Source organism: Electrophorus electricus, chromosome 9, assembly GCF_041902795.1.
Source record: "Electrophorus electricus isolate QZ-2024a chromosome 9, ASM4190279v1, whole genome shotgun sequence".
Lineage (NCBI taxonomy): Eukaryota > Metazoa > Chordata > Actinopteri > Gymnotiformes > Gymnotidae > Electrophorus > Electrophorus electricus.
In genome coordinates, this window is record NC_137505.1 from 22,058,710 (window position 1) to 22,086,500 (window position 27,791).

General features: G+C 38.3%; 2 protein-coding genes across 13 annotated transcripts in view; one reads left to right on the top strand and one right to left on the bottom strand.

Annotated features, from left to right (window-relative positions):
* Positions 1 to 63: 63 nt before the first annotated feature.
* Positions 64 to 13,632, bottom strand: rubcnl (rubicon like autophagy enhancer). Its single transcript, XM_027023283.3, has 13 exons — positions 13,256 to 13,632; positions 11,658 to 12,357; positions 10,721 to 10,782; positions 8,474 to 8,639; positions 8,113 to 8,167; positions 7,871 to 7,997; positions 5,348 to 5,490; positions 4,498 to 4,562; positions 4,121 to 4,359; positions 2,246 to 2,307; positions 1,672 to 1,825; positions 1,370 to 1,460; positions 64 to 583 (listed from the first exon to the last, which is right to left on the bottom strand). Exons 1-13 carry the CDS (start codon positions 13,472 to 13,474, stop codon positions 489 to 491), a joined length of 2,178 nt encoding a protein of 725 aa, XP_026879084.3. The 5' UTR covers positions 13,475 to 13,632; the 3' UTR covers positions 64 to 488.
* A 147-nt stretch (positions 13,633 to 13,779) lies between these two features.
* The window catches only part of lrch1 (leucine-rich repeats and calponin homology (CH) domain containing 1), a 55,579-nt gene continuing 41,567 nt past the window's right edge, over positions 13,780 to 27,791 (top strand). For all 12 annotated transcript variants that reach the window (XR_014125268.1, XR_004775610.2, XM_081720629.1 and 9 more), the window contains exon 1: positions 13,780 to 14,135. Coding sequence is in view for 10 of the 12 variants with exons in the window: in XM_081720629.1 (XP_081576755.1) it covers positions 13,907 to 14,135 (229 nt within the window). In the remaining 2 variants the exon portion in view is untranslated. The remainder of the gene's footprint in view (positions 14,136 to 27,791) is intronic.

Sequence of the window (27,791 nt, forward strand, 5' to 3'; positions counted from 1 at the left end):
AGTTAATTTTTCTCGTTATTTTGAAGAAGAAAAGAAAAAAAAATGAAATAAATGAAAACAAGGATCCATTGTTTACAACTAGGATTTTTAAGTTTTTATTTGTTTTAATACATAGTATTGTTCTATGTATATTTGGAAATCAATCAAAAGTAGCTAAAACACTATACAGTTTATTTTTCATAAAAACCCCCCAAAACCTTTATATTCCTACATTATGACTGCTACAATAGTACAAATAGGTGATATGATTTGTAGCCTGATATATTTCATGGAAATACCAATACTCATTATCTTAATGTATAAAATATGAGAACATTCAACACTGAACAAAAACATAGGACCATGCATCAGTTAAGAAAATCCCTGCTGTAAAAGAACTAGGGAAAAAAGACCACAGCAGCACTTTATGACTGCCTCATAATAGCTCTCTAGTAAACCAGATGACCTCTAAGAAAAGATATGGAATTCCTGAAGAACTAGAGGGATGTTCAGATGTTCTGGAGGTTCTTTCGGCTTCGCAGTCGATCACATTTAGGGCATGGCTCATCTTGAAAACATGCCGTATGGAAACAAGTCCTACAGTCTGAGGCAGACACACAGAAGGGAGGGAGGAACAGAGGGGAGCGTGCTAATATTACTGTCTGGCTTCTTTTCAATGAGGAAAGAACTGGCAAACATTTACATTTCCTTTTTTTTTGGCATTTGGCTGGCAACTGCTACAATCTTAAATTCACACCTTGTGCACCCAACGTCACATTTTTTTAAATTTTTTTTTTGTAAAACACCTACTCAGAAAATCTGCCTCTGTTCTACTTTAAGTGCAGCTCTTGTAAAATGTACAAGAAGCTACAGTGCCATCTGCTGGACGAAATTGCACTTGCACTGCCTAAAAGGTACAGTGAATAATTATATGCTAAAATTGTTATACTGTGATGGTTTTTTGTGATATTTGTGACGAAACTGTCCGTATACTACTGCATATAATAATAATACTGTATAATCTGAGGGGAACCAAATCTGGTCTTTGACCAGCCAGGCTCTGTAACTGGAAAGAAACACACTTGATGTGGACCATCAACACCCACCCAATCCGAACAAGGAAGTATCTCCACTGGTCTGTTCATTTATGCTGTACATGAGTAGATTTTGAGGAAACACAGAAAAAAGTGTCTGTGTTTTCAAGTTTTAGACAAGCTAACCTCAGCTCTCAACTTTAAACAAAATCACTGACTGTACAGTTAACAAGTCTTCTTTCTCCCCAACTGGTACTATTAAATAAGGCACAAATGTTGTTCAAAGCTTGAACGATTAAATGATGTACAGTCATATGAGATCAGTAGAGGCAACAGGAAGTTGAGTGGCATCTGACCTGGGCAGCGTGTGCAGATGTCTGTCTGGAAGGGGAAAAGCACTTCCTGGCCACGACAGAACTCACAGATAAAGCCTTTAGCCTGGCAGAGCTACAGGGGGATACAGGAGATAAAAAATAGTGACAGAAGGAAAGATAGATACAGGAAAAGAGATTAGCTTTCATGAGTTGAATAAGAACATGAGTTGAACAAGAAATATTTAGGGCCTAAAGCATCAGTCTATACAAATTTAGCCCTTAGGCTAAAGCACTGAGTTTGATATTGGGCTCTAAATGACACCTGCAGTGCATGTTTAACACACCTCACATGACTCCACATGGGACGTAGCCACCCGGAGCATGGTTTTTGCCATAGTTACAAGCTGACCTCGCTTGACCCTGACAAGGTCGCCCATGGAGAAGAGGTGGGGCTCTTCGGTCAGGTGAGAGGGAAACTGCTGAAACTCGGCTAGGACCCTTTGCACAGAAACACCAGCCTCAAATGGCTAAGCAACATCAAGACCACACAGATCAGTCGTCTCTACTGTACATATTACTTCTCTTCCTCAAATCTTAATCACTCCTATACTTGACACATGAGATATTCGAGTTTTAAACATTGTTCAAACCTTTTCTTTATCTATGGATATAGTCTAATAGTATTCCTCAACACAGATTCCTTTCTCTCTATCTCAGCTGCCAGGAGATCTGTACCAGGTACTTGACTACTTGTTGCAGGACTATTGCGAGCTGAGATAGATAAAAATCTCATGTGGGATTTCTGAGGACTGGTCTAGGAATCACTGGATTAATGGCAAAAGTATAAATACTAATCAAGTTGTTTCCTTCCACACAGTGAGAGTGGGAATCTGGAGCAGTGGGACAAGGGCTCTTTACCCATCAGACAGTCGGCATGCTCTCAACAGCTTCTTAATGGCTATCATCTGTTCTTGTAGCTCCTGATAAAAGAACACATACATATAACATGAGAGGGAGGCTATCAGCTGTCCCAATGTCACCTTCTATCACATATACACCTGCTCACCCACACACTCTTGTAATAATACCTTTGTGAGGTATTTCACATTGTGAGGCTATCACTATAGCTACAAATGCTGACCCTATACTTGCAGCCTTTTCTTTGATCATTGTCAAGGAGACATCCAGTGCCAGCAAAGGCCTAAATACATACCCCCACACAAAAATATATTTTCATCAATTTGAATTACCTCTTAATGCTCTATTTTAGCTAAATGCATGACACTTTTTGAACCAACCTTTGATGAAAGTTGTGGCCAAGCAACCAATTATCATGTGAAAATTACACCCCACAGAATCCAGCACCCTACAGAGTCTGACACCCTACACAATCTAACATCTGACACCCCACAGAATGTGTATTTTTTAAAGATTTACCTATCATCTGCCTTGCTGATACCCTACAGAATCTGGTCTTTTGAGGGTCTCAAAAGATATTTTAATGTCCCCTGATGCAGGAAATTGTACAGTGTTAGTATTACTTGATTGTAGATTGGCCTTTGTCACAGACCATCATATTTTGTTAAAAGGTTACATGAATAGGTGTGTATTTCAGGTATAGTGCTAGATTGATTTACTTCTTATTTTACAGACAGGTGTTTTCTGTTTCTGTCAGAGATTAATTTTTTATTTTTTATTTTTTTGTAAAATATATATTTTTAGATTCTAAACAGTTTTAGTATTGATTATTTGCAGATGATATTCAATTTTATTCAACAAGGCTTCATTTAAACCTTGTGAGTTTTTTAGGTTATCGGCACTGTTAAGGACTAGACGGTAGAACATTTCTAAATTCCTTACCATCCTAATGCTGATGAGACAGAGGCTCTGATTGTTGACCAAATAAGGTCATTTTTATGAATAAGCAATATACTGGGCCCCTTCTCTCAGTTGCCCACCCCTTTGTGTGTATTTAAGAGTTATTTTTGATCAGTCCCTACAATTTGATAACCATGTCATACAGCATATTAGATCTTGCTTTTGCCATTTTAGGAATATTAGGGAAATGAGAGTGGTAGTTTCAAATACAGAACTTGAGATGATTATACATGCTTTTATGTTGTCATATTTTGACTGATGCAGCAAACTCTTTTCAACACTTAGTAAGTCGCCCTTGATCCTCTGCAGGTCAGTCAGAATTCATCCTACTTAGTATGACAAATAGATGGTCTCACATTATTCCTATATTTAGATATCTTCACTGGCTCCCTGTAGTGTATAGGATCCAGATTAAGATTCTTACTCATGTACATTTACACTCGTACTCTTATTTATGGGGTATTGTATGATCACCCTCTTGCATATGTGACTGATTTGCTTCACCGCTCTTGTTCCCTTAGGTCAAATGAGCGTAGTTTGCCAGCTGTCCCGTGTACCCATTAAAGAAATCATGGTAACCAAGCTTTTGAGGTTTTAGCACTCTTGTGTGGATTAATTTAAACAGCAGCTAAAGATGTATTTGTTAAGACAGGCGAATGGGTAATCTGTGTGTTTTCATTTAGTGTTTTAATGTAACTATTCAGTATTTTTGTCTTTGTGTATTTTTGGAATTTGTAATATTTACTGTGTATTCTATTTTTAAACATGTGCTGTAGTGGTTATTTAAATGCTTTTGTAAACCACTTAGTGACTAATGCCTGTGAAACGTGCTATATAAATAAACTTTCTCTTCTGTCTGAGCTCTTCCATGCCAACCCTGCTTAGGCTGGCACAGAACCACATGGGTAAACATACCTTGAATCTTTGCAGCTCCCTTGCCTGGCTGTACAGGTCCTTAGCCACGCTGGTGAGCTTGAACAGTGGCTGCTCCCATATAGTGTCCAATAACTGCTTAGAGAAGAGGCAGACCTGGTAGCTGTTGAAGTCCCAGCGACTCAGGACCCGCCCAGGAATCACCGACTCCCCGCCATCATGGCAAACATTGCAAAAGTACCTGCCTAGGTAGTCGCAGTAACGCAATTTTTTTATGTACCCTGGAGGATGGTGGAAGAATCAGAATGGACAAGACACGACAGCAAATAATTACTTTTTTTAAAGTGAAAAATGAGCCAAGCTGTCATGATTTTTAGGAGCACATAGGATGTTAAAAGTTAAAACCACGAGGGACGTACGTCGTTCAATTTCTGTCCCACAGCCAGCACAGAGGAAGTGCTGAGAGGCAATGACATCACTGCGCCTGTAAACATACTAATACCTTGAATATTTTGCACTCACAGCGAGCAACCCCACAGTTGTTCAGTGATGACAAAGTGAGCCTTTGAATCTTTTTAAACCACCATATATAACATTGGTTCACTACTTGAAGCTTCATTCACAGTGTATGTAGGCGACATCTCCTGATGAAAAGGATACTAAATGGTCAAGAACGTTTTGTGCACAATGCACATACACAGTAATGAGACCAGTTCTCTGACCGTGTCTTCAACATTGGTGATTATTAGTCTTTGGTGCTACATTTTAGAACCTGTCATATATATTCACTGGAAAGTTTTTTTTTTTCATTCATTTTCACAACCCCCAGTAGACCTAGTCATTAAAACAGTAAGAAAAACACTCTTCCTTCAAACCGGTGCTCTCATTTCAGGGGCAAAAATATGTTGTGAGTAGTCACTTTAACATTATACACATTGAAGAATATGTCCGTACCATTCATGTTCAACATAACATTTAACATTCAGGCCTAGATTCAATTAACGCTACACCACTCATTAGTGTAATAACAGGCATTTTACAAGTGAAGTAAGACATTGACTGCAATACACTACAGAACTCAGTTATTCTGGTTACAGTGGACTAGTGCTTTTCAAAATCCATAGTTGAGTGGATCATATGATTATTAGTGCATTCATTCTTGTGTAATCATGTTAGCATCACTATTGCTTAGTTCTCAAGGCAGGTTTTCACTCTCGGTCTCAGCTTTTATAACACTGTCTAAATGGGGCTGGGAGCTTTCATGCTTACCTTTGTGTTGGCTGCACGCTGAATATTATTTGGAATCGAGGTGGAGCCCAGTTTAGTGTTCCTCTCATTCTGCTACGCTGTCGTATCTCTTCACTCAGACTGACTCCATCCCTCATCACCACCGATACAGTGTCAGTGGGAATCTGTTGCCAAAATAAGGTTAATAGTCTTCAACAATGCAAGATTCAAGCCACTAAAGGTAAGAATAAAAATGGAAAGGTCTCGTTCGCCTAGCTTCAGAATGGGTCAACTATTAATGCGACTACCTTTATACTTTACATTGTCTTCATCATCCCAGTGATGTGTACCATGTGAGAATGCTGTTTGTATAGTTCCCTCCATGCTGGACAGGAAACTGTTGTCAGTTGGTTTTAAATCACTACATATGTGATTGAACTCTGAGCTTCCTTTCAGGTGGACACCAGGTGGCCAAACTGGGCAGTGTTACCTCATCACCTCTCACACTTGACACAGGTCTTCCTTGAGGAAGTGTACTGAGCACTCTCCTGTACTCCCTCTACACGCACAACTGTGTAGCCTGTAGCAACTCCAACCTTGCTGTGAAACATGAGCCCACTCAGAATATTCTGTACTTGTGCTATCGAAAGCATCTTAACTGGATGCATCACACCCTCTAAAGCACAGCAAAGAGAGTAGTGTGCAGTGCTCATGATCACGGGGATCGAGCTTCCCTCCTTCCATGACATCTATGCATTAGAACATTAATAGTAATACCCTTGATCCACTCATGAACCCATGCACACTCCCATGCTGCCTATGCACAGATTAGGTTATTTATCACTATAGTCATGACACTTATATGCACACTTTGTGTATTGCACATATATTGTCTAATGACATGCGTCTAGCCACACAGCTTCCATCATGTGTTGTCCGATGTCTACTGCATTGTATATATTGAATGATATTGTATAGTGTCTATTACACAATGTCTACTGAAGTGTCTACTACAGTGAATGTTGTAGTGCACATCGCATTGTATTGCACAGCTTGTATATTTGTTATATATTACATGTATAGTTCTTGTATCATTCATATATTGTGTTCTGTGTGTTAACTACACTGTTTGGTGGACCTTTGATGGTGCTTAAGTTTATTATTCACATGCATGTCTTGTAGTGATGCAACAATAAAAGTAATTTGAATTTTTTTTGTTAATGTGCTAAGAAAATGAACACAACACTACTCTTTTCTGCTAGTGCTCTCATTTCAGAATGGATTTATAAATGCTCAATATTTATATTTATAAATGCTCAAAGTCAGTATTTGTTTGTCACAACATTATCGTAAATGTGTTATTTCACTGGTTTGATAGCTGATGTTTTAAATGAAAAAAAAGAGTAGATGTTTTGACTGGTACTGTTTTGAGCAGTTGTGTAACTGCTGGGAGTAAAAAGGGGGCATTTGCACTGGAGCCTGTAGTGTGTGGGGCACGGCAGTGCAAATTACATCATTTTTATTAATGCTGTATATATAAGCACTGGGGCCAATAAGATTGTAATTATGCCTGTGAGTAGTCATTTTATCATCATGAACATGGCATGCTTATGATACAAGGCAAAAGAAATGCCTGTGGAGAATATGCTTATGCAACTATAATCAGAACAACAATTACATCAATACAGCACCTACTACCTTTTCACCATAGCATTCAACATTTAGCCCTAGATACAGTCAATCTTACTCCAATCAATAGTGTAATGACATATTTTATACTCGTGGAGTAAAACGATGAGCGCAGTGCATTATATGACTGATTTGTCTTGGTTAAATCTGACTGGTACTTTGAAAATCTATAAGTTAGTGGATCATATCATTTTAAGTGCATTCATTCTTGCTTAATTTTTAATTTAAAAAAAAATCAGAACTGTTTAATTTACTGACCCTTACCTTATGTTTACTATACTTAATCTGCCTTTACACTGCTTAACCTACCCTCACACTTCTTATCTCACCTTTACACTGCTTAACCTACCCTCACACTTCTTATCTCACCTTTACACTGCTTAACCTACCCTCACACTTCTTATCTCACCTTTACACTGCTTAACCTACCCTCACACTTCTTATCTCACCTTTATACTGCTTAACCTACCCTCACATTTCTTATCTCACCTTTACACTGCTTAACCTACCCTCACACTTCTTATCTCACCTTTATACTGCTTAACCTACCCTCACACTTCTTATCTCACCTTTACACTGCTTAACCTACCCTCACACTTCTTATCTCACCTTTACACTGCTTAACCTACCCTCACACTTCTTATCTCACCTTTATACTGCTTAGACTAACTTTCCAGTCACAGGGCCTACTTTTTATATTGCAGTAAAGTCTTATTATGTCTGTTATATACACCACATTGAAATGCAATGTCATTCTTTCTTGCAGCACAAAATGTAAAATCTCCCTAGAATTACCTCACGTTTGTAGTGAGTATTTTAGTGATACAGCTACATGTGATTATCTGTTTGTGTGTGCATGCGTGTTACAGCTCTCACTTTCTCCAGTGACAGGCATTGGTTGTAACAGCTGAGAGGCCCTTCAGAAGGGTGCAATGACTTCCTGAACTCAGAGAGCAGCTGATTGGCTAGGTCTTCTGCAGAGGTGCTCGGGACCTTCTGGGAACTGTAGAGACACACACAGGCAACTATACACAACAACTGAACATTCACTAGCACCTGATCCAATGAAACCTATAGTAGTGCCTTTCACTCAGCAGTGTATGGTAGTATTCATCTACCTGTGGACTGAGTTCTGGGAACCTCTGTTAGAAGAGACTCTATGAACACAGTAATCTGAAATTCACAGAAGGCTGAAAATGAGAAACTACCAGACATGAAAAAGGTTGTTGAATCAGAAAAAATCTCATTAAATTCACAAGGTCCATTAAGTTTTTATATTTTTTAGGTTTTATTTATTTATTTATTGAAATGAACATAACTATTTTCATTTTTAAAAACCACTATTCTATTTCTTTTTTTGTGTGTGACAAATTCTATATTCTGCAATGCCAAAATTCTGTGTGTAAATTTCCACATTAGAGAATTGCAAAATTTGTGTAATCCCAGTTTACATGAACACTTATAACGTATTGTTTTTACCATGATAACCACTGTCGAGGGAGGAGGTGGAATGGGTCTGGGAACCCCAGTGAGTGTTTCTGTCCATAGAAAGGTCTGTGACTATTAACTGCTCATGATCCGCAGCCCATCTGAAAGCCTCTAGAACTTCCAGCACCATGTCCACCACTACAAAGTGAGCATTCTCCTACACACACACACACACACACACACACACACACACATATATATATAATATATACAGTGGGTGAAATAAGTATTGAACACCACCAATTTTTTAAGTAAATATATTTCTAAAAGGTGCTATTGACATGAAATTCTCACCAGATGTTGGTAACAACCCATCCAATCCACACATGCAAACAAATCAAACCATAATGTCCATAAATTAAGTTATGTGTAATAATGAGAAATGACACAGGGAAAAAGTATTGAACACGCTTACTGAAATTTATTTAATACTTTGTAAAAAGCTTTTGTTGGTGATAACAATTTCAAGACGCCTTCTGTACGGAGAAACTAGTCGCAAGATAGGCCCATTCTTACACACAAACACTCTTCAAATCCTGAAGGTTCCATGGGCTCCTTCTATGAACTCTGGGCTTTAGTTCCTTCCATAGATTTTCAATTGGATTGAGGTCAGGCAATTCTAGCAGCTTTATTTTCTTTCTCGGAAACCAATTAAGAGTTTCCTTGGCTGTGTGTTTTGGATCATTGTCTTTGCTGAAATGTCCACCCTTGTTTCATCTTCATTATCCTGGTAGATGGCAGCAGATTGTTTTATCAAGAATGTCTCGGTACATTTGTCCATTCATCCTTCCTTCAATTATATGAAGCGTGCCAGTGCCATATGCTGAAAACAGCCCCACACCATGATGTTCCCACCTCCAAACTTCACTGTTGGTATGGTGTTTTTGGGGTGATATGCAATGCCTTTTGACCTTCCAACATGGTGTGTATTATGGCATCCAAAGAGTTCAATTTTGGTCTCATCTGACCAGACTATATTCTCTCAGTATTTCACAGGCTTGTCTACATGTTGTTGAGCAAATTTTAAACGTGCTTCAACATGCTTTTTCTTCAGCAATGGAGTCTTGCGTGGTGAGCGTGCATACAGGCCAGGGAGGTTGAGTGCATTACTTATCGTTTCCTTTGAAACAATTGTACCTGCTGATTCCAGGTCTTTCTGTAACTCTCCACAGGTGGTCCTTGGCTCTTGGACAACTCTTCTGACAATTATTTTCACTCCTCTGTCTGAAACCTTGCGGGGAGCACCCGGTTGTGGCCAGTTTATTGTGAAATGATGTTCTTTCCACTTCTGGATTATTTGGCCCCAACAGTGCTCACTGGAACCTTCAGTAGTTTAGAAATTCTTTTGTAACCAATGCCATCAGTATGTTTTTCAACAATAATGTTGCAAAGGTCATGAGAGAGCTCACAGGTTTTGCATATCATGAGATATTTCTTGCGTGGCACCTTGGTAATGAGACACCTTTTTATAGGCCATCAGTTAAACCAGCTGATATTAATTTGCACTAAGTGGCAAGATTGCTTTCTAATTACTAATATATTTCAGCTGGTGTCATGACTTTCCATGCACCTCTCTTTCTTCATGTGTTCAATACTTTTCCCTGTGTCATTTCTCATTATTACACAACTTAATTTATGAACATCTATGGTTTGATTTCTTTGAACGTGTGGATTGGATAGGTTATTACCGACATCTGATGAAAATTTCATGTCAATAGCAACTTTAGAAATATATTTACTTAGAAAACTGGTGACGTGTTCAATACTTATTTCACATCGCTGTGTGTGTGTGTGTGTGTGTATGTATATATATATATATATATATATATATATATATATATATATATATATATATACACACACACATATACATATACATACATACACACACACACACACATATATATATATATATATGTATGTTTGTATATGTATGTGTGTATATATATATATATATATATATATATATATATATATATATATGTGTATGTGTGTATATATATATGTATATATATGTATATGTATGTATATATATTATATATATATGTGTGTATATATATGTATATATATATATATATATATATATGTATGTGTGTATATACATATATATATAAATATAAATATAATATAAATATAATATAAATAAATAATTACATACACACATATACATATATATATATATATATATATATATACACACATATTCAAAGGCCCACAGACGCACGCTTATCTGTTTACCTGGTCAATATCCATACTGTTCCTGAAGAAGTCCCCATCGATTTCTTCCTTATTCACAGAACCTGAACAGACCACAAGCACATATGAAACTTCTTATATGTGTATACCTGTTGCAACCTTCCTACATTCATGGAATTATTAGAGGAAATTTAACTTAATTGTTAAACTTTTAATTCTGAAAGTGCCACCATGCTAGCTGATCTAGTCTCACTTTGTGTCCAGGTAGAAATATTCACAGAAAAATTTATGTTGGTTAGATCATACAAACGCATTAAAAACAACTACAGAACACTCATCTGTATTGTCTGAGATTGGTCAATATGTTCCCAGTACAAAATCCAACATTTGTAATTTCTTATGGGGCCAGTACTTGTAAGAAACAAAATATTCACAAACAAAATATTGTGCAGCCCTGAGCCATATGAACATGTGTTAGTTCTAAGGGAATCAGGGATGCAGAGAGGAAAGGTGACATCACTGCTGGCCATCCCTCCCCCGAAGCCTGTGGACACTTTATTTTGAAAGAGGACCTGGAAAAGATCATTTCTGGTTCTGCAAAAATGGGGTATGTGATACATATGATGAATCCAACCTCTTGGATTTTGCTTTGAAATATTTGTTTTAACATTTTGATGCCTTTGGAGCCTTCTGCCTTCTTACACAGTTAATATATTCAAATTAGCTAAGTATCACAATACTTTTTTAGTACTTGTACTGTGTTTGCTCTCCATATTTATAAATATCCACTCTTATCAAGTGAATTTCTTTTCCCCTTACAAGCAATCATCAGGAAAATCAACATCTTTGTATCAATGTGTATGAGGTTATGAGTGTATTGTGACATAAATGTGATAATACCAAGCATAAACACAAAGCAGACAGACAACTGGCTTGTTTTTTGTTGTGTGTATGTGCGTGTTTTGCCTGTGAACTTTACCGAAGATCAGATGTGTGCCACTGCTGGCTCTGGCTTTGTTATTTGGATATGGACCCCCATTCAGTGGGTGAGCTAGTCCCTCTGAGAGAGACAAATCTCTGGGATTAATAGTGTGGCACAGGATGTTTTCTGAGAGGTTTTCTTGCTTATCACTGTCTGTGGGTTGATATGAACCACAATGGTCTACTGTCTTTCCTGAGTGACCTTCGGGACCACAACGCAGAGCCGAGGGTAAAGCTTGGAGGAGGAGCTGAGTGGATGCTAATGATGAAAAAGCTGGCCCTTGTTTTTCAGGAAGTTCTAGCAGGTTTGGAGATCCAAAGGACTGGTTTCCAGCTGGGGCTGCAGAGAAGTTCTTGGCTGCTGGAGTTGAAGACAGCAAGCGAGATGTAGATCGTTCCAAAGATTGTCCACTACCATTCTTCACTTGGCAATGGGCCCGACGCAAAATGACAGGACTGCTCCGGGGCAGGTAGTACCACACACTCTCTGGGTCAAGTTGATTGACAGAGTCCCTTCCATTTGGATTGTTTCCAAAATAAGAATTCAGGCTACCTTGACTTGTGCGATGATCAACTTCAGTGATATAATTTCTACTTTGGGTTGTGGAATTGGAACAATTATTGTCAGCAGAATTAGAGTAAGATTCCAGTATGGAGCTGGTAAACTGGAGAATGTGTTTCATTCTCCTTGTACCTACCTGAAAAATATTTGAAAAAGAGCAAAGTGACAAGGAAGAGTTTAAGACAGAAGCCTGCAGATGTTCGGCTCGTGTAACTGCTATAACGGCTCTCAGTTGCTCCAAACGAGACAGTTAAGCCTGAATTAACAAACTTCTTCATTTAAACACCTTCTTCATTTTGTCTATTGCAAAGTTGTAAAAGGTTAGTGTAGCTGTACATTTGCCTGATAATCCAAGTAATGTCAAGTACAATCTTATATTACAATTATATTAATTATATTATTTATAGTTTAAAATGTATTGAAGGACTTAAAATTAAAATTAAGGAATTAAAATTAAACGTGACAAGTATAACAAGGCATTTTTTTTCTCCGTAACTAACTATTCAAAATTGCGCCTAATGTATATTCTTAATTACATTTTTTTCAGTTTTCAACAAGTACGAGGAATAACGGCCAAAATATTACCCAAAATACTACCCCAAAACCGAAAGACAAAATGCTTGACAAGAGCCACATTAAAGCAGCACACAATGTACCTACACTCACGACACAATAATGTACAATAATACAGGAAAAAGAGTTTAGAGGGCATATCAGTGACCTTACAAAGTTAAGGTTAGTTAACTTATTCCAAATAGGACACGTTGGCACCCCGAGTAGCAATGTTAACTTACCGCGTCGCTGTCAGAATTTCAGGAAATGTTTAGGTAGTTATGTCTCTGAGAGACGTTCATTAGTCAATACACACATGTATTTCCTCATATATTTCTAAAATTGTCCAATTATGGTACAATCGGTTAGAGGTTGATGGTTGCAGCAAGAGGCTTTACATACAAATAAACTAAAGGTGTGCTGAGTAGCCCATACATAAGAATAAAACCTACAGGCTTATAACAACCGTTAAGTCATCTTACCTGTGACACAGTTATTGTAACTTGCACTTCCTTCGTGTTGGGCAGCTGCACTGTTCGTAGAGGATTTAGTATTGTTTTATTTATGTAGTTGTTCACATATATTTTCATGGTTGTTTCACTTTCAGGTCTGCAGTTTACCATATACGTATAAAAAGAGGAACAGTGTGACTGTACAGAACTTTCCAGTTTCATTAGACTCAGGGGATGTGGTCTGCCCATGGGGCAACTCAAAGCAAAAGCTGAGAACTCAACTGAGAAAGGGGTCTGTACGCTATATAAAGAACATACAGACCCATTTGTCTGGTTGGCAGAAAACTACCCTTCAAATAAAACAGTGTCTTCCTCCAAAAAACAAAAACAATATTTCAAGTTTTGTGTCATTGGACTGCCAGCAGCCTTAATCAAAGAAGTGTAGGCTGACTCGCTTACAAAACCATCAGAGGGCGCAACGGTGAATCTCTGAGCCTTCAATCCCCAAGTAACCAGAGCTGTCCGTGACCAATAGTTTACAGTAACTGCGCAGACGCGTTTAGGGTAGCGAAGGCACACGGGTGCAGGGGGAAACCGTGCACTTGGTATTAGCCACCATTGCGTCGTTTGGATATAACATTATTTGGAGCCTTTCATTTTTCACGCTTTCCGGGGGTTAATATGGCGACGCTGGGACCGGAGCCTCGTCCCCTCTCCCAGCTGGTGTCGGCGCCGACGCAGGCGAACCTGGGCGCACTGGGCTCGCATAGGAACCTGCCCCTCAACCGAGCTCTGGAGAGAGCGCTGGAAGAAGCGGCGGACTCTGGGTTCCTAAACCTCAGCACCAGAAAACTCAAAGAATTCCCCAGAACAGCCTCCAATTACGATTTAACCGATACCGTTGAAGCAGGTAAGCAATTCATATTTGACCAGACTGACGTTTTGTTTCTTTTGACAAGGCTTGGTTTCGTTATGACTGCGGCAGTTGCAGCGAAGGCACCGCGATGGCATTTTTCTGGATACCACGTTTATCACACTGGAGCAAACTTCGTGCCTTCTCTGCTTTTTGGGATTGAACAGCCGGCCACCCAGTCACCGTTTAACCCCGTACAGTAGTATACACGGATGTTTAGGGCACAGTGGGTGTTTAGGAATACCGTAGTGTGTGACAGTAAGGCTTCAACTGCCACGAAACGCCGCCTCGCCAAGGCTTTTATGGGACATGAGACCATAGGACGCGGGTAGGTTAACACGCTGGATGTTGTCCATGCACAGAGGACTGTGGAAATCCCCTCATCTCCTTTAATAACACAGCAGAGTACAGTTTCACGGTTACGCGTTACAAGTCAGCACACAGGTAAACGATTAATTTAAGGTAACGATTTATTTATGGTTGTGAGGTAATGACTGCGTTGCGATGCAAGTATTAGGCCTAAATTGCCATGGTTAAAATGCTCTTTGTATGAGGTTGTTGGTGTTTTAGAAACATTTATTATTATTATTAATAATAATAATAATAATAATAATAATAATATCATCATCATCATCATCATCATCATCATCATCATCATCATCTAGCCCTAACCTTATTATCTACGTTTCAATAATTTAGCACAGTAAAGATAATTAATGTAATATCATTTGTACGGTCATGATTGAAGCAAGTGGTGATTTAGGTCACTGTCCCTGTTTATCGTTAGGCGTTAAAAACCGACTTAACTAGGATGTGTCTCCTCGGCTTCATAAGCAGTCTGTGCGCAGGTAGCGGGGCTGACATTTTGGCTCATAGTTTCTTCTGTTCATAGTGAACTCTTTCCAGTTCAAGTTCTCCGTGCGTGTATTGCGCAGATTCAGAGTGTGCGTTTCTCTGGTCCCAGGAAGCGTGGAGAGTGTTACTAAGAAAAGCAACAGGAAACGGTATGGCACGGAGAAAAGGCAAATCCCCCTCATACTTTTCCAAGACATGAGTACCACGGCCCGTAACAATATTACGCCAAACACGTAGATTTGATTGGCTAGTCGCGGTCATTTTAAAGGTTCTAGCCAAGATGGAAGAAGCATTTTATACTTTATTTTTTGTTACTGCATGTATGGGAAATTGGCAAACATATGATGCTTCTAATATAATCATAACATTGAAAATGGACAAATAACTTTATAGCCAAAGCCTCCAAACGTATAACAACTACTACAGACAAGTCTGAAGATAATCTTATGAAGTAAAAAGGGTGTCAGTGTCAGATTAATATGCTCTTCATGCTAAAATGTTTGGAAGAGAAATTTATCTTTTTTTAAGGTGATACTTGAATTTGATGTTTAGTTCTTTTGTTTGTGTATTTACACGTTGACCTAAGCGATTTCAGCCTGTGGCATGTTTACAGCCTGTGGCATGTTTTAATGGTTTTTCACAAATTTCAAAGTGAGCGTTTTTCTTTTTGAAACGCAGCAAGATAAAGTCTTCTTTAAAAGTTCATGCTACACTAAAAGAAATTACACTATAGAGATGTCAACATGTATAATATCTTGAGGGTAAAAGATAGTGGTGAGAAGCGAGAGGTTTTCATTCATTTCAGTTTGGAAGTAAAGCTGCTGACAGTTCTCAAGTTGGGGAGCTGGAACACTAGCTGGCCCACCATCTGCTTGTGCTCCAACAGGAGGGACCAACGGGAGTCTAAATGCAGAAATCCGAAATGCACATGCAAGGTTTTGAAAGTGGTCAGGGCAAGTGTGTAGCATAGACTGGTATCCAGTGGCACTGGGAAGCAAAAGGGTGATGTGTTCTGATCATTTAAGTCAGAACACATCAGCACACTTCAGTGTTCTAGCCAAATTCTGACTAAAGTTGTATTCAAAAACTTTAAATAACTCAATATTTTAAGCATATGAATGGTGTGATGTTGTTAGTGTGAAAGGTGTGGTTAGTGTTAATTATGTTATTGTTAATGATGTTAGTGGGAAATGGTTAGTGTAAACGATTTTAGTGTGAATGGCATGGTTGGTGTAAATGATGATGTTAGTGTAGCTAGAAAGTAGCATAGAGAGCAGCTTACTTCTGCAGGATGCATTATACATATAGCCATAGCAACACATGGCAATTGATTTTGTGATATCCTGCTAATCTTCTGCATGATAGCCGGTCTCTTTGCTGTAATTAAGTATTTGTTGTGTCCGTCAGTGACGATGCTATTTTTTTTTAAATGTGTTTGTTTGGGGTGGGTATATGGGTATATCGGTTTGTGTGTGCAAGATACTGGAAAGGGAGAAATATTTTATTGCAAACTGCCATGTTCAAAGTGTCACTGACACACCACACACACACACACACACACACACACACACACACACACAAAATGGTCCCAACCAAAAGGAAGAAAGTTTTGACTTTAATATTTCTGCCAAACCTGTTCTCTCTTTCTCTCTAACCTACTTTTCTGTCTCTCCTCTTGGTCACTTGATGGGCTGTTGTTGTGAGGAGCTAGTAAACATTTTGAAAGCTGATGATCTGTAGGTAATAAATCTTTAATACTTACCACTGTCCCTGTTAAATATCAATATTCTGACTCACTGTTCTGTGGCCCATCTCACAGCTAACCTTACATTTGCCCAGCACTTTTACATAAAGTCTAAGTTATCTCCTGTCTCTGATAACACACACAGTTTTGTGTGTGTGTGTGTGTGTGTGTGTGTGTGTGTGCGCATGCGTGTGCGCATGCTCATTCGTGTGCTCTCCAGTGATGTATTAATTTGTATAATTATTAATTAATGTTTATAATGTATTGTATTTTCAGTGCAGGTTACTGTTGTGATGGGGTCCACAAATGCTGAGTTTTAATAAAGTCTGTAAGGTTTGCAATTTTGCTAGCAAAGTCTATGATAGCATGAGTGGTGAATAGTTATGTAGTTGTTGGTTTATGTATGTGTATGTGTGGCTGAGAGAACAGTTTAGCTTTTTTGTTTCACACTCATTTTTTATTTTTTATTTTTTGTTTTCACTCATTCAGTTTTGATCAAGGTAGCTTTAGTGGCATGAATGTACTGAGTACAATTTTGCCAATAGAATTCATTCTGTTGGTAACAATACACACTTAGGAAAGAACAATAAAAAGTAATAGGAACAAATACAAGAACAATAATTAATGTAAAATGCAACAATGGTAATAGTAATGCTGTGACATATGTTGCCGCAATAATTTCTCTGACTCTCTCGGTCTCCTTGCCACTCGTGTGTGTGTGTGTGTGTGTGTGTGTGTGTGTGTGTGTGTGTGTGTGTGTGTGTGTGTGTGTGTGTGTGTGTGTGTGTGTGTGTGTGTGTGTGTGTGTGTGTGTGTGTGTGTGTGTGTATTTTCCATGTTCTAGCTTTAGGAAATGGCTGTCTCTGCACTAGTCTAATACAATGAACAAGGGAGGAGGCAACATCCTGCCTATGTGTCTGAACAAGTCTCTGCAGGATTGTGCGTGTTTGTGTGTGTGCGTGTTTGTGCGCGCCCATATGTTTACATACAGTGAAGCCTGAGAGTAAGTCTCTTTAGTAATGTCACTAAACAGATAAAATACTAAAACATGTACACTCTACATACTGCCAGAGGAATTATTTAACAACCTATATAAACACATTGAAATCTATACCAGGGGCAGGGTAAGTTTAATAATTAGTCAGTCAGTTTTTCAGCAGAGTTTTACAACATACTGTGAATATTTACAAGAATATCAAAGAATAGTAAACATTGTTGGGCTATGTTATGTTTGCTGGTTGTGTTGTAGGTGTTTGGTATTTTTTGGGCTGTATTACTAGTAATAATGTTTGGTCTATGTTAATGTTGGAGCAATATTAGTCATGTATAGTGTTTGGACTCTACCCTTTGCTAAAATTTCATTGTATTATTCTCAATTTCTGGACTATACAGAGAAATCAATAGCCAAACCAATCTCAGGTCCAGTAGTTTCAGTGAGCCAAGATCATTGCATCCAAAAGTGATGAGGTCATTAAACTCTTCAGAGCAGAGTACATCATTGCAGTCTGTCTGTGTAATTCTTTTACAGTCCTAATTTCAAATGAATTATGTTTTGGATTTTCTGTGTATTGTTACAACAGAGTTGAGTTACATCTTGTTGCACCAGATACAATTACCACCTACATGTCACATGGCAATAAAATAATCAATCAATCCATCCATCCACCATATTACCCAAATTCATCTGATCTATATTCACGTTTCATTAAAATACTGCTTCAGAGACTGTACATTAGACATGCACACAGCTAGAGAAAGCCACATGGTTTTGTTCTGGGAATCCAGACTAGGTGTGTGTTGTGAAAGCATGTGTGATGTATGAATAAAACATACACACAGATCAACTATGTACAACATTCAATTCCTCACCATGATCCTCTGTGCTCTCCTGACCGGCCCACTCTTAATTCCAGTGGCAGATGATACAATGTGGACATGTGTACTTGTTTTTTGTTCCCTTTAGGCAAACTTGACTTCTTATTAGCCAAGGAATCACATGAATCACAATCTCAAAGGCCAGGTGCATTTTAGCTAACCAGTGCAAACCTCCACACAAGGTCTATCATAACTAGAAACTTGTTAGTTTACCTACCTTACCAAATTCCATTTTCATTGCCTAAGACTAGATTTTAAAAAAATTCTTAATGTTTTGTGACTACTACTACTAATAATAACAATAAGACTTGTAGTGTGTTTTAATAATACTAAATACCAAAATATATCTAAAAATATGGTGGATACTCTAGGTTTTAATACACAAAAAATACTATATGCATCTTTAGAAATAGGTTCTGGTAAGCCAGGCTGCATGGGGTTGTAGTTGCTTAAACTAAAACCTTACTTAGTCGCGTAAGTGTTTGTAAACTTAGTAATCAGTTAGGTACATTTAAGTACAGCAAAAAGTAATTTATCCAGTGAGACCTGCTGGGATGTATGCTATCTTTTCTAAACTAAAATTAAAGGATGGCCAATTCCAGAACCGACATATGTGTTTTGAAGGCAGCTATGTAGACTTGTGGAAGGCAGGTGAAAAATGTAATTTACTTAACCGACTATTATAAGAAACAACAGAAGACACTCTGTTCTTAAAGTGTTAAGAACAGTGTGTCCTCTCTTGTTTCTACTAATGGTCGGCTACTAATAGTCGGCCAATTAACACTGACCATAGTGGAGAGAAGGGGAAACGAACACCTGCTGAGGCTTCAGTGGAACCTCTGAATGACACAAAGGAACAGGGAGATGATCTCCTGACGAGCCCTTCCCTTCCTGCATCTCCTCCAAGGCAGAGAAACAGTTCTCCAAAAGATAGCCCAGAGGCAGTGCATGCAAGAGTGCCTACCATCATGTTGAATTGGCAATCTGTGAGCCATGTTAGCTTGAAGCTGACAGAATTAGGGAGTAGTGACTAGTAGTTAAACTGCATTTGACATTTTACATTTATTTTGTCCAAAGCAACTTACAATTATGACTGAATGCAAGTTGAGAAATTGAGGGTTAAGGGCCTTGCTCAGGGGCCAATGCAGTGTGTGAGTGGCTTTTCAGTGTTGGCAAGGATGATTTCAGTGCCAAATGGATACGCCTGTTGGATAAGAGACTGCTCATAGATTGAGCAAACAAGAGATGCTGCACTGTCATATAGATCCATTATTTAGATACACCCATTATGAAGACTGTTTTAGTTGTAATAGTTTTACTTGTTTAGTTTTGTACTGTTTTAGTTGTACTTTTTTGCAATTGAGTGACACTTTTTTTTTGCTGGTAATATATTGCTATGTCACAGCCCATGTACATTGTTAATTTCTCTCTCTCTCTCTCTCTCTCTCTCTCTCTCTCTCTCTCTCTCTCTCTATATATATATATATATATATATATATATATATATATATATATATATATATATATATATATATATATAAAATCAAACTAGTTTTTGTTAACCAAACTACATTTCTTCCTAAGGTAGTGTTTCTGTGATGGAAATGGTAGCTTGCAAAGCTTTCTAAGTATCTTCCCCAGCACTGGGAACTGAGGAGACTGATCACATGCACAAGGGAAGAAGGCAGGAAATTCTGTCTTGTAAAAAATCACTGTTGTTTAATTTGCTGACAGAAAAGTATCACTTTGAAATGTATTATTTGAAATAAGCTCTGCCACGGTAAATCAGGTGATTTCATAGCTCCTTGGCTTTACCTGTACAATGCTAAATTAACACAGCACTCAAGGCGGTTTGTCACATAGCGCACACACACGCGCGCGCACGCACACCCACCCACCCAGCCACAGACATATCCATCCATCGATCCTTTCCTATATGTTTGTCTGCTTGTTTCTGTCTATAAAGCTGGGGAAGGGGTGGAGAGGGCATGTTCAAGCTGTCATTATCCTTTCTTTAGGTGGCTCCATCCTGTGGCTATAGGGGCTACAGCTACATTGGATTCAGGGACATAATTGTGTGGGTACATGTGCGTGTGATAAGTTACATGTGCATCTTTTTGAGTGTGTATGTGCTTGCTGGTGTAGTAAGGAGCTAAATGTTTATGTGTAATACTACTTTAGCCAGTGTGTGTGTGTGTGTGTGTGTGTGTGTGTGTGTGTGTGTGTGTGTGTGTGTGTGTGTGTGTTAATATTCCACAGTCTTCAGCATACCTACTCCAGCTGTGATAAATAACCGTGTTGTTCTAACAACAGTCAGGCTCCTTGATTAACTGTGTGTACATGTGTCTTTCAAAATGATGATTTAAATGCTCTCATGGTAACTTGGTCCCTAAATGGCAAGCCACCACAATGGGATCCACACACCTATACATATAATGACATATTGAAATTCAGTTAAATGCCCAAGGTGTATAAAATGTGAGGAAGGCAACCATGATGTTTCTTCATATGAACTAATTCACAAGAGAGTTCTTGGAATGAGGGGTCATCTGCTGGGGCTCAGTAGAGATCCTCCATTAAGGGCTTGTGCCAGCTGCAGGAAAAGCTGTTGTGTTGCCATGATACCAAAACTATGACTTCGATACATTCCTAAATAAGTCGATGAACATGAAACTTAAAGTAAATATTTTTCATTAAAAAAGAACCCCCCCCCCCAAAAAAAAACCAAAACAAACAAAAAAAAAAACTAAAAATCACATGCCATCAAACAGGCTTATGTTGATGTCATGTAAAAAAAAAAAAAGAAAAATCAGGAATTCTGCCTGCAATGAGAGACAGTATTCAGGGTGGTAGTGAAAACATTTACATTTATGGCATTTAGCTGAAGAAGATCTTTTTTAAACACCATTAGGAGTATTACAGTAAAGTATTACAGGGCTGCGCTATGGCACACCCAGACGCGATTCAGTCCATAATGCCTACACTGTATGTCATACAGACAAATTATTTTTTGCAGCGATTACTAGTCTTCCAGTCTACAAAAAAAAAAGCCTCATTAATCCATAAGCTCCGCCCACTTAGACTTCGCGCTAATTTGCATAATATACAAAGGCGGACAAATATTTGAGGGCGGTCTGTTCCTAGGTTTTTCCTCAAACCTATACACATCTGGTATCCACAGACTCATAACACTCTGGTCTTTAATAATTATCAAATAAATCTGAAAATTGAACACTATGTACTTTCTAGATGCCAATCAAATACAGGGGTGGATATTCCACTGCAAACTGACCATCCAGTTGTTTTTTCTCTCTCTCTCACTACTTATTCTGCTCCTTATTGTCTGTATTATTACTATTGTAGTGTCTATTGTTGGCCAGAGGAGGACTCTCAAAGTAAATAAGTATCAAAAAAAGTTGACATTTTGACCTTATGTGGCTGCGACACATTGATCAAATGGTTACCAGTTTCACTTTTATTTTGTTGTTGTTATTGTTGTTGTTGTTATTATTATTTACATTTATATAGCACCTTTCTCATACGCAAGGATGCTTTACAGACGTATAGCTATATTAGCTTTTACAATCACTGACACTGATGAGAAGCGGCAGCCAATTTGCGCACAGCGTGCTCTCTATCGGAAACCACAGCCCCCTGGGGGACTGGGCCGGGTGCAGAGGAAGTGGAGGAGGTTAAAACCGGGACACTGCCTCACACACCTCTGTGGCTTTTCCAAACAATGTCTCTCTCACTCTGAAACACACACACACACACACACACACACACACACACACACACACACACACACACACACACACACACACACACACACACACACTCTTTCACTCACTCAAACTGGGTTCTTACTTATTTCTCATCTTGCCAATGTGTGTGGTCACAGAGTCTATAACATTAGCTATATTCAGTCTTTACATATACATAAGCGTTCACTCACTTAATCTACTCATATCTAAACTTCACACAGTACTTTATTGCTTTAATTTAAAAATATTCAATTAAAAGTAACTTAATTTAATTTAAAATAGCATGAGTAAATGAATTAAATATTGGCTCATAACTGGTGCTGTTGATCTGCATTCTTGTGAATGCCTGATTTGCAGCAGCTTGCAAGTTATGGTAAATTACCAGTGTGAATGTTGTGTTTGTATATACACGTTTGCCACATTGGTAAATTAACCTACTAACCTACTGTACTGGGTAGGATACATTCTATGAGTAAATGACAAAGCACTTTTGTAAGAATGTTTGCTAAATGTCAATTAAATGACAATGTGTAAATTAGCTAAAAACGTAAAGCCATAAAAAAATATCATTGCACTTACTTGCCCTAAACTCTGAGGATGAAAAACTTTGCTTGTCACAAATCACACTCATTTGACTTATATTTGAGAGTATGGGCATGGTCTAATTGTTACCCATCACATTTACTATTCTGATGCTTTTCTGTTGGCATGTCTGTCGGTGAGCTGCTTCGCCAAGTTGCATGTATTGCCTCCCTTGGCGTAGGTTCAAAACATCTTTTGAAGACCAGGGTAATGTAATTATTCCTAGCATTTCTCAGTGATTTTAGTCCCGTCAGAATGTGCCACGTCAGTCATTTTTATCAACTGTGCGCTGACGAGTCAGTAAAGATTCTTGGGCCTTTTATTTTTTGTGAAATGAGCCATAAACATGACCTCAGGCTATATTAATCTCTTATGAATCAACAGATGTATAAATATTCCGTAGTATCTTGTGGAAATGGGGAATTAAAAAAAATATTTTTTAAGTATGTTTGTGTTGCAGTGGACATTATTTATTGGTTTTAGTAATTTTGAAAATTGGAATTTTCCTTTTTATTTCAGTGAATATTTTCATTGCTCATTTTCATTTTCCTGATTTTTTTTTTTTTTGTTAAAAGTAATAAACCTGGGCTTAAGTGGCTTAATATCACTGCTTCTTAAGAACTGCAGAGAAATCAGATATTGTTTTCATCTCTGCAAGCTGAAGGACTGTTTTGTTTATCCTTCAATTTTCTGACTAATTTATTTATATGTCTTTATACAGTGCCATCCTTATATATATTTATACAGTGCCACTATTACCACTGAACATTTATGATTTAACTGTCAGCTTATTGTTCTAGTGTTTGGCAAACTTAGACACGTGCTCAGACATGCACTGCATGGACTTAGTTTAAAAGGCATTTTGCAAAATACCATTTCCATCTTAGCTATCATAGAAAGTGTGCAGCTTTGGAGAAGCGAGACTGGGGAAGAGATAAAAGAAGGAGACAGAAAAGCAGGGTGTAACAATGCAGCTAACAAGAGGAAACAAGCAAGTCAAGATAGATGTTATTTAAAAAAAAACAACCCAGGTACCTCAGGGACAGACAGAAATATCAGAGGCAAGTAAGGGCAAAGTAAAAAAAAAAAATTTCTATCTGAATTTCTGTCTGAATTTCTATCAGGGCAAACGGGTATATCAGAAGCTGGCAAAAAAGGCAACCAGTCTGATTGGGGGGACGGACAACCCTCCCTCCAAAGAAACCCTCCAGAGAAACAGCTGTGAAACTTGGCAAGACACAAGAGGCTTTGCAAAGAGTATGAAGACAACAGAGCCTTAAAAGGGGTCTAGATAATGTTCTGCAGATGTATGAGGAGGAGTGGTGTATAATTAGTGAAAGGGTGAAGCCATGCAACAGTGAGGGTGTAGTGGGGAGTGTTATATGGGGAGAAAAATGGAGACAGGGTTGTCCACAGGAAGGACTTGGTTTTACACCTGGTCATGGGTCTTGAGTATAGGGATTATATCTAGATAGAGATTATACACATAAAATACAGGTGTAAATGCACCAAAGACACATTTAAAATGGATTTGCTCAAGCCACTTCAGGAGGTGGTCTGAAAGGTGTTTTGGCCAAATGTTATAGTATTGTAAATAAATATAGTATGTCGCAGCACGCCTGAACCATGACTGTAAAGAAGCTACTCATGTGGACCCCATGGTTGACCCCAGAAGCTAAATATTTATTAACATCTCTCAAGCCACAATTGATCTGTGGACCATTTGTTACAGTTGCAACCAGGTCCACTGCTGTATCTGAACCAACCATCTTTCAGATGTTAGGGAAACATGAAAACTGGAAAAACAGGCAGTTAGTTGTGATATATGGGCTGATTTGCATATTACATGACAGCAATTGGATTTCAAAGTGACTAGCCTTAGATGATTTTGACTAACAAATTTAAATGCATGTGGATAAAATTTTGAGGGTACAATACACATACTAGTCTCATGAAATGACCAGATGTAAATGGGTTTTGCAGTTTCACAGGAATTTCAAGAGACTTGAAATCCAAACCCCATGCCCCTGCCCACATATCCACAGGACATGAAGACCAAAATAAATCAAATTTGTCATAAAAAAACACTTGTAAAAAATCACAATGTAGTCTTTGTAGCCAAAGCCTGTCACAACACAGATACACACAACTCAAAGGAGTGATGCACTCTTGTGTCAGAACTGTTGTTCAAACTCTAGAAAAAAATATTTATTGCATGCAAAAATTAATTGGGAGCAACACAGTGTGAAGGCCATAGAAAACAGAAGTGGGAGTTTTGATGGGACTGGGTATTTGGTAGCTTCTCAGCTGTTTATATTGTGTGCGGCGAGAGAGGAAATAGAGAATTTGTCACTCACCTCCTTTTGGGAAGTGGCTGTGTTCTAAAGCTGACATCGAGGAGAGGAATGAGTGGAATGAGGTTCATCTGATTAGCAAGGGACGTTGTTGCATTATATTCTGGTTTAGGTATGAAAAATAAATAAATATCCAAATAAAAAGATACACATTTATTTATCTGTGCATCCCTCTAGGCTTATTTTTTTTCCAGTGGCTCAGCATAACGATCCAATAATGTTTATATATTTGTTTTCCTTATGAAAATATAAACAAACGGAAATTTTTTTTCAGACTACACAGGTACTGTTTCATGCTCATGTTTTATTAGGCTACAGTTCTGTCTGTTCATGCTTGAGATAAAAAGGTTCCTAAGTAAATTGATTAATTAGTGAGACTGTTTTGTGCTGGTGAAGTATTGGCTTTTCTGTGTATATAAATATATAGTTATATAATATAGAATTATTTTAGGCTGATAGTAGGCTTAGTAATCCTTTCATTAACATGCAAGTAATGTATGTCCTGTACTTCTTGATACAGAATAATTTATGACAACGTACAGGTTTATTTTGATTTCATTTAGAAGTTCAGTGCTGCTTAAACATGTTTTTACATGTTTAATGTTTCCTTATCAGTGTTTGTGTGTATGAAAGTGAGGAGCTCTGAACTTTGTTAAATGTGTGACTGTTCTGCCAAGCACTGGGTGTGGTTGTTACCATTCTTTGTTCTTTTAATTAATGCATAGTTCTCTGTATATAGGATTATATATTGTATATTAAAAAAAAAATCTTTTTCTTTCAAGCTCGGGTCCGCTACCAGAGGCCTGGGTGACTTGAGGATCCTGTGTAGTATCTTAGCTGTTCCCAGGACTGCATTCTTCTGGGCAGAGATCTTGGATGTTGTTCCTGGTATCTGCTGGAGCCATTCTCCTAGTTTGGGGGTAACAGCCCCTAGTGCTTTAAGTTTCATGGGAACCACTGTTGTCTTCACCTGCATCTTTTCTAACTCTTCCTTCAGCCCTTTGTATTTCTTGAGGTTTTTGTATTCCTGCTTCCTGGTTCCATCGCTACCATGTCTGGTAGGTTAGCCATTACCATTTCAGTCTGTATCTGGAGGTTTGTCCTTTCTCCACCACCTTTGGTGGTGTATCTCACACTGACCTTGGAACTTCCAGCCTGTACTCAAATATTACGCCAGCCACATGGTTATGGCATTCCATGTGCATTCCATGCTCTGCCTGCTAGCATCTTGCATCCTGTTGTTATGTGCTGGATTGTCTCAGGGGCATCTTTGCACAGCCTGCAGTTGGAGTCCTGCCTGGTGAGGTAGATGCTGGACTCTATTGAGCTTGTATTAAGAGTTTGTTCCTGTTTTGCCTTGATTAGTGCCTCCATGTAGTCTTTCAACCCTGCCATTTCCAGCCATTGGTAGGATTTTTCCAGATCAGCCTCTTAATGGATGTTCTCTTGCGGGATGGGTTTCAGACACATGCACACCATTGGGACAAGGCTCGGACCACTAGAAAGTTAGACTTGACATTAACTGCTTTAAAAAAAAAAAAATGTATTAGGACATTTGTAAAGCTGATTTGTGGCAACGTATGTTATAAAATGTGCCATATGATTTTACTTCTTTGGACCCTCAGAATTAAGGATTTGTGATTTCCAGTGGCAAGGCATTTTAGAACTAATGGACATTGCATTAATGACATATCTGTTTGAACTGCCAGTTGTTGCTATGGCAGCAATGAAATTAGGAAACTCAAAGAATCGCTCTACACTCTTGGAACTTTAGAATTCCCCATGGAATGAATGTTATGTACTGGTTCCTCCTCCTACTAATTCAGAAGCACTTTGCTTGCACAGCTGATGAAAGACCTCTGTCTGACCCCCCCCCCTCCCCCCCCCGACAGACAGACAGACAGACAGATTCACGTTTGTTTGTTTTTTCATATTGCTGGTGAGGTGGTGAGGCTCCATAGCTAAAATCCATCCTTGATAGCACCATACTCAGAGGTTTAAAAGTTCAGGCTTAAAAAGTAATGCCATGATTTCTTGGATTTCATGATCTACTTGACTTCACTAATTACTCCAGTTACTTCTACTTGCTGGATTTAGCAAGTAAAGTAGAAGTCATTGGCAAATAAACGTGGCTACGTAATTACGTTTCTGAGCCAAAAAACTGAAAAGAAAGCTAAATAAAGAATGAATTATTTAGAACATACTCTTATAACACAAGCATACAGACATCCATGCAGAAATACACACATGCAAGAACATACACACTTCTTACTGGTGATCAGACTAGCGGTGATACCTTTTGTCATTGGAAAGTACTAGCCATTATTTTACTCTTCTAGCTATGGTTCTGAAACCATGGATCTGTGTCTGTTGTCATTTTTAAGAATGATGTATTGCAGGCTTCCTTACTGATCTTGCAGAGCAAAAATTATGGCCAAGTTACTGTAAAGCATTTTAGAATAACACATCCTTCTCTGTG

What these genes read in the sequence shown, in the direction of transcription:
- rubcnl (XM_027023283.3), bottom strand. Translation starts at nt 13,474, where the DNA reads ATGGGCAGACCACATCCCCTGAGTCTAATGAAACTGGAAAGTTCTGTA. An exon ending in TCCCAGAACTCAGTCCACAG is followed by an intron (nt 7,998 to 8,112) that starts GTAGATGAATAC and finishes GTGTCTCTACAG; the next exon opens with TTCCCAGAAGGTCCCGAGCA. An exon ending in TGGGACAGAAATTGAACGAC is followed by an intron (nt 4,360 to 4,497) that starts GTACGTCCCTCG and finishes ACCATCCTCCAG; the next exon opens with GGTACATAAAAAAATTGCGT.